This window comes from Festucalex cinctus, chromosome 14, assembly GCF_051991245.1.
Source record: "Festucalex cinctus isolate MCC-2025b chromosome 14, RoL_Fcin_1.0, whole genome shotgun sequence".
In the NCBI taxonomy this organism is placed as follows: domain Eukaryota; kingdom Metazoa; phylum Chordata; class Actinopteri; order Syngnathiformes; family Syngnathidae; genus Festucalex; species Festucalex cinctus.
This window is the reverse complement of record NC_135424.1, coordinates 25,815,001-25,827,718: the sequence shown is the minus strand read 5'-3', so window position 1 is coordinate 25,827,718 and position 12,718 is coordinate 25,815,001. Positions and strand designations below refer to the sequence as shown.

The following is a 12,718-nucleotide window of genomic DNA, read 5'->3' as shown; positions in this document are numbered from 1 at the left end:
CTGTTCGTTCGTTCGTATCACTGCGCGGCGCCCTGTCGAACGCTAACCGACGCACTGCAGCCAGCTAGCTGATACTTCCGCCGAAAAGGCAAACAACTTCAGGCGGAAGTATCAGCTAGCTGGCTGCAGTGCGTCGGTTAGCGTTCTTCAGGGCGCGGCGCAGTGATACGAACGAACAGAAAAGTAGTGGCTGGCGGTAATGGCGTCTGATTTTATTCAGAAAAGAGTATTGTGATGGAAATGTATCACGCTTTTGAAAACAAATACTTTTTAGAAGAAAAACGCTTTATTTCCGAGACCCCAGCCAGCTTGCTGGACTATTTTCCTCTCGTCCAACGCCGAACCAGAACTGGTCTCACCGAACGCTGTCAGGGGTAAGTCAGTGCTGATCGCACACACGGGAGGTGAGGATCAAATTGAGATTCATGTTAAAAAAGCCGAACGATCCCTTTAAGTATTGCAGGCCAAGAGTCATTTATAGACTGTTTTCAAGTGAAAATGAAAAAGTTAACTGTGGCAGGGCTTGATTTCAGTCAGAAAATTGCACTAGAGTTTCTCCTCTTCTCTGAGGCTGCAGCTCAATTTGTCCAGAATTACACCAAGGTCCATATGTTTGTGTAATTTAAGGTACAAGTCCTTCCTGACTGGATGTATGGAAAGCCAGTTGGGGGTGAGCTCCGCCAGCAATCGGATGTGTTTTTCCATTTCCCCTAAACGCAGAGAGAGAACAGCCAATAGTTCAATCGGATTACTATTATTTTTTGGTAACATTTAGTTTGTGTCTTTTTGATGTTGACCAACCTGAAGTGAGTGCAGATCTGTAGCTGGCGACCATCCTGTTACAAATGACTTCCATATTTAAAGCCGTTTTCTTTTCAGACACAAAAACATTTCGAAGAATCCTCGCTAGCTCTCCGAGCCGGGACATCATTAAGAGACGCTCTTCTTGAGAAGGGCTTCGCGTCATAGCCGCCTGGAACTTCTGGGCTTCCTTTGCCCTAATCTAGAACAAAAAAGAATCTAAGACACTGAGCATAGGCTTAGTCGCTGACATACATGGCATTGAGGCTGAGCTCTACAATCATGCCAATCACTTCAGCTAGATGTGTGAATATTGGGAGGCATACCTATCAGCCTAATACCTACAAAAAGTATTCTATAGCCATGTGCCAAACCATTTTGATTTTATTTTGTTAATTGTGCATCATTTTTGGCCTTTCCATGAAATTTTGCAAACACAAAGCATGGCAAATACGTTTACAATTTAGATGGTTTCCTATGAAACAGTACCCCAACATGCCAGTACACCCCGACGTGCAAGTACCCCAACGTGGCCCGGGTTGCGAGGGTCCTTTATAGCCGCTCGCAGCTCTAGTTCTTTGTTATTATTCTTCTCCGCAAACAATTGCATTTTTGAGACACTAAACGTGAATGAAAACTCACCAAATTTTACACGCAGATCGGGCCTGGCGAAAAAGTCGCCATACATGATAACAAAAAAATGGGTCTTTAGCAATGTTCCCTCTAATTTTCTGTGTGACTGTGCATTCACGTAAACTAATTGAGCATTCCATGGATTACGGTGAGTGGCATCCATGGACTTATATACAGACTCACAATGCCACTTATATCACCATAGCGAGAAGTGAAGCCACCAGCAGCCATCTTGCGAATTGACACCCACTAAGCCGACCAAACTTGAAAATATTCTTTTTCCCGCAGCGTTTTCATTTTAATTTACTGTCTCCACAGTGGAATGCCACCGAGCGTGGCGTGTGATTGTACCAATGAGACTGCAAGAAGCGCTACATGCACATTTCATTGTTATGAAATTAATGCATATACAGTATAAATTTTCTCTTATAAACTATATCTGTGAGGGCTATTCAAAGACTTGTCCGTATCATGTTGTCAGAACCATGAACAATGAAATGAACGCAAAGGCCATCAGGACAAAATTGGCTGTGAAATGTAAACCCAACTGAGTCCATTTATATACAGTAAGCTCTTGACAACATCAGACATGCACATTTCAGCCAAACCAGTATTACACCTGTCCAAAACCTCAGATTATAAATTACATGATGTATGTATGTTACAAAAAAATTCAAACCACTTGTACATCATGTGTCAGATGATTAGATTCCAGCCCTAGTTTGTTACTTGTTTTTAATCACAGGTTATTTTAAGCATAATTAAGTCTCAAAACAATTTTTATAAATATCATCTACTAAAAAATAATGGAAAACGTAATTTATTAAAACGTGAACATTTCTGAAATGCGTGAAGAGCCTCATTGAAGAGGCTCGTAAACTACGCCCATATTTGGACTTCCTGAATGGCTCGATTGCGTGTCGCTGCAGTCTCGTCAGTGCTAAGTATGAGTACTGTTTGTATCATGTATGCATGCTTCAAACTACAGTAGAACAACTGCTACTAAAACTCAAGTGAAGTGGGAATGGTGTCCTGTTGACTGTTGTGTGCGTGGTACGCGCGCCGGCTGGCGTCACCGTAGTAACATAATGCCCATTCACAGACCCGTCACCAGAGCCCAGGCTTAAGGGGGGCACATGAAATGCATGGGCGGGCCCAATTATTATGAATACCATACTGACAGCATTAACTTGCCCAAGATATTTGGATACATTTATGTAACACTGCCGTGCATCTATCCATTGAATGGCGCCCGCTGACAGTATTATCATAGACCGCATTTACAATACACACATAAAGTAGACTGCGGTGGCGTTGTGAGTACGTTGACGGCGCAGCCATATTGGATGAGGCAAAGTGAAGCTATTTGTAAAGATGCCTCCTTCTGTTTCTCCTTGGAGATGTATCATCAAGCCACAACTCATTGGATTAATAAGGAATTATTATAACCTTTGATTATATTATCCCATTCAAAGTCAATCTTACTATTTTTGCCGATGTAATGGCAAATACAATTGCCACATCCAATAGGGCGGATGTGCTGACATATTGCTTCAAACGTGCCACCTGTTTGAACGGTGTCTGCAGCAGAATTAAAAAGAAAAAAGGAAAGCGCCAGCGTCCTCAAAAACTTGCAGCTTTACTTGTACAAAATGTACATGACTCATGACGGTCTTCTGACTGGACTCTCTCAAAAGAACATGAGACAATTGCAGCTCATTCAGAACGCTGCAGCTCGAGTTCTGACCAAAACAAAGAGATCAGAACATATTACTCCAGTACTTAAGGATTTACACTGGCTCCCAGTCAGCTGTAGAATCGATTTTAAAGTTCTGCTACTCGTCTATAAATCACTAAATGGTTTGGGTCCTGAATATATCCAAGAAATGCTGATTGAGTACAAACCCAGCAGGGCTCTGAGATCTACAGACCTGGGCCAACTAGTGGAACCCAGAGTTTGAAGCAAACATGGTGAAGCTGCATTTAGCTATTATGCTGCACACAGATGGAATATGCTTCCAACAGAAGTGAAGTCAGCCCCGAGTGTAAATGCTTTTAAATCCAGGTTAAAAACTTTGCTTTTTTCTTATACCTTTGATTAGGGACTTTTAAACAGCTTCAATTGTTTTTTTTTGTTTTTATTTTAAACTTCCTTATGTTAAGTGTTTTAAAGTTTGTTGAATAATGTTTTAAGATTGTTATTGTATGTTCTTTTTAGTAAATTTTGTAACCTATTTTCATTTATTTTTCTTCCTCTGAATGTTAACTACTGTTACTTGATGCTTATGTGTTGTCTTTCCTTGTGTAAAGCACATTGAGTTGCCATGTGTATGAAATGTGCTATACAAATAAACTTGCCTTGCCTTGCCTCTTGCATTGAACGCCAACATTGACGTATTTGTCGCGTATGCGTATAAGTCAGCGTAAGGCATACCTAGCATTATTTTCAGTAAGACTGTGATGCCTGTTGCAGGTAAGACTGGCTATCAATCAAACGAAACCATACCACTATTTCTTCATATTGTGACATCTTGCAAGAATGCCGCCAGAAAATGTTACTTGTACAAACGGCCACCGTTGGCCGTAGCCGACGCCAAAAACAAGAACAATTCGGCGAGTGGCGAGCATTAGAAGCAATGAAATAAAAAATAAAAATAAAAAAATAAATAAAAAAAGAAGCAATGAACTGAAGCAGCCAACACCAACGTAACATACCTCCGACACCCCGAGACCTGTGTTGCGTTTACTGACACTCAGATATAAGAGTGCTAAACCGAATGAATGGAAAAATATAATAATAAAAAAAGTAGAACCATTTTAGAGATCCATGCCTCAACTGGGCGGGCACAATCATCTTGGTGGGCGGGCACGGACCCCTATGGCCCGCCCATGGTGACAGGTGTGCCCATTCATTTTGGCCGGAGCCACTTCGTCCCACAACACAACATGGCTGTTCCTCTTGCATTTAAGTTTTTTTTGTCACATTTTACTTTCCCACACCATTAACCACACGTACTATATCAAGTTTTATTTTTTATGGGAAGATAATACAAAAAATACAAAAAGTAAATACAGCTGCAGGTTAGGAATTTTTATTTTTATTTTTTTTATTTTTTTTAATGCGCTGCAAGACATTTGCTGTGCACTGAGGTGGTGAGAGCACTGCGCAATTGCGCACGCGTGCAGCTTTGGGGGAACATTGGTCTTTAGCTCCCCCTACATAGGTTGAACGGATCCCTATCCCGCTACGATTGTCCTACGGCTATGAAAATTGTGTGGCACCTGTAGCATATCCAGATGAACCAAAAAAAAACAAAAAAAAACAATCACAAATAGACAGGAAGTGAGGTATGAGTATTTGAATGTGCAATTTGGGTCAATTTTTGCACATTTACAGGGGTCATACTTTTGTCCGCTTCTCCTACACAGTTAACCCGATTGACTTCAAACTTGGGCTGTACCATCTCAACACCTGGGACCACATCATGGTAAAAAATCGAAAGTTTTTGACACACTATATGACTGGGGCGAGGCATCAAATTTAGAGTTTAATAACTCTTACCAAACGTAGCATTGCCGGGTGTACGTTTAACATAGAGCTACGAAAATTGGTACACATATGTAACAGACTACGACCTACAAAAAGTATGTTGGTGCCATATAAACCTAACAGGAAGTCCGCCAGAGACGAGGCATCAGATTTTACATTTCAAAATTCTTACTTAATGATCCTTCATTAAGAATTCGTGGTTGTACGTTTCACTGAGTTACCAAAATTTGAAAACATATGTAACAGCCCTCAAGTCCACCTCTCTTTCTGCATCTCTGTTGAGCACAGACTTTCTGCGTCTTTGACGTTTTTAATGCCACATTATCGTGCGCGATCACGCGAGACACGGCGGGAAGTTGTCGGCAACGGAGCTGCTGGACCGCAGTTGTGTGCAGCTGGTGTGAGTTGGACAAAAAATTGACGTGTCTGGAGCACGCAGTCAAGGCGCAGCAGAATGGAGACGCAACGCACACGCATCCGGCGTAATCCCGGGGTTACGGCTGTCGGCCCGGGCCCGCCGGCAGCTACGCTCCCCTAGAATATATGTGTGTGTTTGTTGGAGTCGGCCGGTGCCTGTCTTATGGGACTGCAGTTTGAATGTGCCAGCGCAACTCTCGGATTGGACAGTGATGCCAACACAACTTTCGGATTGGACGGCTCTCCTGACGCGATGTCCTGTCCGAAAGCCGACCACCCCTGCGTCCTCGGATGAGCAGCTCCTGCGTCCTCCTCCAATCGCTGCTCAACACCTGGCTGGACTGCTCCAAAATAAAAAGTGCTGCGTTGCTGCTCCTTGGGGTGGCTGGAACTTAGCAGTACAGCTCGCCTTGGTGTCTCTTTCGTTGGTGACGTTTTCTCGAGACACTCGTTAAACACTTGAGCTCGTATTCCCCTTTGTGCCTAGTTGCGTATTCGATTAGTGTATATTCCCCTTCGTGCCATTGTTATTCCCCCTCCTCTCTGTTAACCCCTGTTATTGTGTGTTTACCATTCAACTCCATTGTCAAACCCTTGCCAGAGAACTCAATTAAATCTGTTAATGTTCGTTCCAGTATTCAAAATCTCTGTGTTTGTTTTACTTCTCTTCCCCTAGCCAAGCCGGGCGTAACAATACCCCTCCAGCCAATCGCAGAGCGGGGGTGGCGGACGGGGCCAGGCGAATTTGTCGGTTGCGTGACATCACTCCCGCGGTAACTTGACAGCACACACGGATTTTTTTTTTCCCCACTCACTCACTCACAGAAGCTTACATGTGTGAATGAGTGAGTGAAAAAAAAATCCATGTGTGCTGTCAAGTTGCTGCAGGAGTGACGTCACACAGCCGACACGTTTGCCCGGCCCAGTTTGCAACACGCCCCCCCCCCCCCGCTCTGCGATTGGCTGGAGGTCTTCCTGTCCCGCTCGATGTGTTCTGTGCTAGCTTGCCATTTGACGGAGGCCGACGGATGCATGGTCCGTCAAAAATAGAAAATAGGTCTACCGTGCGGAGGGCTGCCGCACGACGCAGCTGAGACGCAGTCGACGCAGCGCACACGCAGCCAGGTAATTTGAACAATTTGAATGAATGGAAACGTATCGGCTGCGTCGCCGGAACGCAACGCAGACGCACACGCACAGATGCACACGCAACCGGTTTAATCCCAGGGTAACAGCTATAAACACCGTCTTTCCAAAGAAACGTCCCGCTGTTTACAAAACAAGCATAAAATTGCTAAATACAGGCTGGGGCTGTTGGGGGAAAAAAATCACCACCAGACATTAAGAGAAGCCCAGAGCTGTAAATTGAGAAGTAGTTTGTCTGTTTAAATCCTGTATTTAAAAAGTGCCTTTTCCTGAGTGAAAATGGAAGACCAGGCCTTTAAAAAGTGTACAGTTACGCAAACACTTTCAGCACTCTAATCTCCGCCATTCAAATGACGGCTACTTTAGGGGCCAAACTTAGCTTTATTATCATGCATGTGAAAACGTAATGCGTACTTCGCTTCTTCAAAACTTTTTTTTTTTTTTTTAATTGCCACTTGAATGTCTCCATTTGTCATTATGTCCTGCAAAGCAGAATTGAGTAGAGCATGACGATTCTTTGTGTATCTAGATTAACTCTTTCACACCGTTTTCACAGAAGCAATCCCGTTCGCTCCGGGCTGTTTTACTGGATTTTGACTGATTTTGCAAGGCCCGCAGAATATTGTGTTCTATTGCTATAAAAGCATGGAACCTATCAAAAGAAAGATTAACGTCTCTTCTTTCATCAGGAAAAAAACAAACTATGTTTCTATCGGTTTCCATTTTGCAACAATGAGCATTAGAAGAGAGCTAAGTTTCATCAGTTTTCACAAATCTATTGAAAATTGTCAGTATTTTAGCTTTTTTTCTACATGGCTCTGGTTGATCTCCTTTGCTCTGCTGCCACCTGCTGGCCGTTTGTGTAATAACTACCATATCTGCAACCGTTCTTTGCAGTTGAGAGGCTGCATCAAAGCCTTCTGTATGCTCTGGCATAATAAAAATAAAAATAAAACGTATAAAAATACGCCTTTGGGACACGTAAAACATAAAAAAAAACATTTACACGTTATTGGGAGCAAATGAATTAAAGCAGAAATCCTTGTCTACCAAATCATTTTGGATCGAATATCTATTCTGAATTGAATCACACGCACACGATCTTTAGTTTAGTTCTTTTGCATGAAAATACTAAAGCTTTTTTGTAAGGTGCTCAACCATTTCTGTAATTCTGGAAAATGCTGTCAGAAAAACACAACACAACAAAAACCACACGACGGATGTACATACTCTGTCTAACAAGGACTGCGACACTCCGTTCAGTGCATTTGGAATACGAGGTGAATCTGACGTTGGTGGGCAGGTCCGATTTTTTGGAGATATCTCTTTATCTTCTGCCTTATCAACCAGAGAAACCAGTGCTTTCTCCATCTGCGTGAAAGAAACAAATCACATTCAACATACTCCAAAAATTACAATGGGTTGATATGGTGCATAATACAAAGTCCATTTTCCAGGACCTTGGTTGTGATGAGAGAGTGGGCCTTGTCCAACACCTCCTCGGCAGTTGCCAGTTTGTCAATGCGAGGAGGTTGTGGCAGTAAGCTTGCTTGCACAGCTGGTACAGTGTCCACATTAAAGTTAGGGTGCCAGCGGGTCAATTGGTCTTCTGGCACGTACACGTGAGGTATTAACGAGGAGAGGAATAGCTGCAAATGGAGGGATTGTGTGTGAAAAAAAAAGCTTGATCAGAAATGACCTCACCCACATCGTTTCCATCAATGCAACTAGACTATTAAAACTGACCTTGTGGTGGTGTTTAACAATGGAAATGAGGTTGTGATGGAAGGTGTGTCGTCTTGCCAAAAGATCAGAGGCTGTCAAGATGGGTCTACCTTCCTTTTGATCTATAAATGATCAATGCACATTAGTAAATTTATCAACCTGTATTGTGATGACAGTATCATGAACAGTTTGTCAGTTTATGGATTACTTCTGTCATTAATATGTAACGGCAATTCCAATGAAGCTGGGGTGTGTAAAATAAACACAGAACACAATGATTTGCAAATCCCTTTCAACCGACACTACAAAGACAACATAACTACCGGTAATTCTCACACTGATGAACATGAACAATTTTCTATAATTTTTAATTTGATGGCTGGAACATGTTCCAAAAAAAAAAAAAAAAAAAAAAACTTAGACATGGGAATCAAAGGACTGGGAAAGTTCAATGCTCAAACAACACCTGCTTGGAACATTCCACAGGTTTAATTGGAAACAGACAAGTGTCATGATTGAGTATCAAGAAGCATCATCAAAAGGCTCACTTATTCACCAGAATGGGGTGAGGTCCACCACTTTGTCAATAACTGTATGAGCAAATAACACTGGCCAATAGGGGTGTAACGATACGATAATTATAACAATAATGTGGGGGGTTGGTGATATTTAAAACTAAAAAAAGCACAATATTGTGATTTTATACATAACAGCAGTGATCGCTTCACAAGCAGATTAGGTTCCCCTTCATCTGACAATTAGCATTGATTTAAACTAGGGCCCGACCGATTAATCGGCCGCCGATTATAATTGGACGATTACTGGCCTTCAAACATCAGCCAAAACAATCGGCCAATTGGTACAAATGGCCGATTATTTCCCCCTTAAAATGTTATGAAAGAAAACTGAAGTGTACGATGTTGTGAAAGTGCCCTGAATGCACCATTTTGCTTTTGTAGCATTAGCAACTAGCAAGTGTGTAGCGCATGTTATTCTGTTGTCCCTAAGCGTCCTTGAAGCTGTTTAATGACACCGCAGTTGGAGTTAACTGTAAAACTAACCACACAACGTAAAGAATTACAGCCACTGTATATTGGAATACAAAACATGCTTCGTTTCTAAAACATAGCTAGCCTAGCACGAACAGCAAGTTAGCAAATGCGAAGAGGAAGTGTTTTTCCTTCAAATATCGAATATCCACACACAAATGTTGTGGGAACACATACCCACAGATGATAACACTACGCAAAGGCACAAATTCTTCCCAATGTGTGGAAAAAAAATAATAATAATAAAAAATTATAGAATTCAATTGCTTCTTCTTCTGTACTTTAAGTGTGTACGCCATGGATGCATGGCACCACACTGCCCCCAAGAGGCCAAAACGCACAGGAACAGTCAAGTTATGATTTATATAGCACTTTCAAACAGCCTAAGCTGTCACTATTTGTATTATATACATTTTAAATAAATAATCAGCAGATTAATCGGTAATCAGTATTTTTTCTGCCAAAATATCAGTATCGGCATCGGCCTAAAAAAGTGCATATCGGTCGGGCCCTATTTTAAACATTGAAGGCCAAAACATCCCAAATGAAAATTAAATTGCACTAATAAACTAGCACAAATGGAAATCAACCTAACTTTTTTAACAGATGTGTTCCTTTTAAATATTGTGAACATGACGATGACGATATTGTGGCAGTTTTAATATCACAATATCATGATATTGCCCTTATTGTTACATCCCTACTGGCCAAAAGGTGTGTTCCAGAAAATATCGTCTACGATATTAGCGGTGTATTTTTTTAGGTGATAAAAATTTGAAATATGGCAAATTGACGTGATGACGTAATGCGTAATATTATACGTCTTCGTATCAATTTGGACGTACACGCGTCATTTGCTGCTGCATAAAAAACAAGGTAGAAGCGTGTGAGGCTGCAAGAGTTGCAGCCAGTTCTGTCGCGTTTTCGGCAAAGTGGGAGTGAGCTTTGTCGTGGGGACGCTGTTTTGTTCCAAGTGGTCAGATATAATGCTTTCGCGAACGGGAAGCTTCCTCGGTGACTCGTTCTTGAACACCAATAGTGAGGCTGCATGTGTAGTAAAATCCCGCCTACGTCTGACTAATTGGTCGTTCGCGAAGACTGACGGCATGAGCGTGGCTGCTCTCAAATGAACTGAGAAAAGAACGAATCACCTCAAGAAGTGACCCGTTCACTCAAGTTCACTGAAAGATTCGTTCTAAAGAACGAATCGGTCGTGACCGACACAACACTCGTCAGTTCCGTGCATTGCTTGATGAAGTTGACAGCGAATATTCCGATCTCCTGCTACACAACAAAGTCCGATGTCCAGGGGTAAGGTTTTGAGCCGGGATATTGTGTTTTGTTGCTCAGGTCCGAGGATTGTGCACGTTCTATTTTGTTTTTTCGAATCCTCAAAATAAAAACAACATCAACAATCTGATTTTTTTTTTACTTAGTTAACTTAGTCATTTTGATAGTAGGCTAATATAGCTATAGATTAGAGGTGTCCAAACTACAGCCCGGGGGCCATTTGCGGCCCGCCGTCCATTTTTCAGTGGCCCGCGACATATGCTAAAAATGGCATTTGACTCAGTTCAAATAAAACAAAAGAAAAATGTTTGGGGATGGTCAAAGTAAGAAGGGAGGGTATCGAAAAACAGGTGCCAGTAAAGGTTATTTTACTTAACTAAAACTAATGAAAAAACTAAAATTCAAAAACCAATATTGTTAACGAAATAAAATAAACACGAAAATGCTTTTTAACAAACGAAAACTAACTGAAACTACATTTTATGTTTACAAAACTAACTAAAACTATAATTATAGCAAACGTCCTTCGTTTTAATATTTGGTAATTAATTTGGGGATAATTTTAAATGCGATTTCTAGTAATCTATTTTGATATGAACCGGAATAATGACGTTTGAAAGTATGTCACACAGAAGTGACGTCATCTAGCAGCAGCCAATAGAAAAGCACCTTCGGATGACATTGCTCCCGTGGTGTTTTTTTTTTTTTTTTTAAATATTGCGCACAAGTAATACACATAAAAAAACAAAACAAAACAAAAAACAACAACAAAAAATAATACTAATACTGAAACTAACAAACTAAACTAAAACTAAGCATTTTTTAAAGAACTAAACGAATAAAAACTAACAGAACCACCCTGAAAACTAATAAAGACTAACTAAAATGAAAAATTCCAAAATTCTAATAACCTTACTGCCATATTACAAATAAATTGGTTTATATAATGTAACATTTTTCTAAATACACAAAAGCACAAATTATTTGAACAATTTTTAGGACTAAACACAATTTCTTTTCATGTAGCCCTTGCTGTCCTTCTGATTTTCTGTATGTGGCCCTCAAATGAAAAAGTTTGACACCCCTGCTATAGATACATACAGCATGTGTTGCCTTCATGATAAGGCTTATATAAGGCTTTTAAATTTTTTGCGGCTCCAGACATAATTGTTTTTTTTGGTCCAATATGGCTCTTTCAACATTTTGGGTTGTCGACCCCTGTGCTAACCAGTCAGCCACCGTCCCACTTTATTAATGAATTAATTAATTTAGCTCCTTTTGGGGACAGAAAAAGAGAATTTTTCCTGTTCCAGTATGCCAAAAATCAATAAATTAATTAGAAAAAAAAACCACGGATCAGAATTATAGAGGACCAAAAGTGCCAACATTAAATAAATACACCATTAAATAATTAAATAAAAGTGTCATTAATTAATTAAATGTGTCATTAATTAATTAAATTCCCTGTGATTATTTAATTATTTATTTATATATTTATATATTTAATTATTTATTTATATATTTAATTATTTATTTATATATATATATATTTATTTATTTATTTCTCTATTTAATTATTTCATGGTCGCTGTTTTGCGGTGTTTCGTGAATTTATTTTATCTGTCAAGCTCGCCCGTCAAAGTTAGTGGGTGGGGCTGAGGCCTGATTCACTCAAATCTTGTCTAAGCGACTGCTTCGGCCTGAAGTGCTTGTCAACATGGCGGCTATGGTGATAGATTTTTTGTTCATATAGAGTGTTCAAGGCTATTTGTTGTGCAAAACCAACATCAAAATAAAAGCGATATTTCTTTTATTTCGATAAAGTACAATTTTGCCTTGTAGGCGTTTCCATTGAAGAGTAATTTGCTTCGAGGGGTAGTTCTCGTAATGTCCCGCCTCAACTCTCGCGAGATCTCGCAGTTCATGTAGGCGGTCGCATCATGCAACGTCACGAGAATAAATTGTTTGCGTGTTTCAGAATTGATACATTTAAGGGATTTTAAATATATCTCAAATTCTATTAGAAAAAATATTATAGATAGATGCAGGGAGATTTAAGAAGTCTTTGTTTATGATGCCTGGAAACCGCAGTGGCGCGGGCAGCAAG

General features: G+C 40.5%; 1 protein-coding gene across 1 annotated transcript in view; it reads right to left on the bottom strand.

The window, feature by feature from the left end:
- Positions 1 to 406: 406 nt before the first annotated feature.
- cdt1 (chromatin licensing and DNA replication factor 1) overlaps positions 407 to 12,718 on the bottom strand; it is a 72,651-nt gene continuing 60,339 nt past the window's right edge. The window contains exons 5-9 of the mRNA XM_077495948.1: positions 8,294 to 8,394; positions 8,008 to 8,196; positions 7,778 to 7,918; positions 802 to 1,003; positions 407 to 710 (exon numbers count right to left, since the gene is read on the bottom strand). Of these exons, the coding sequence (XP_077352074.1) occupies positions 547 to 710; positions 802 to 1,003; positions 7,778 to 7,918; positions 8,008 to 8,196; positions 8,294 to 8,394 (797 nt within the window). The 3' untranslated portion in view covers positions 407 to 546. The remainder of the gene's footprint in view (positions 711 to 801; positions 1,004 to 7,777; positions 7,919 to 8,007; positions 8,197 to 8,293; positions 8,395 to 12,718) is intronic.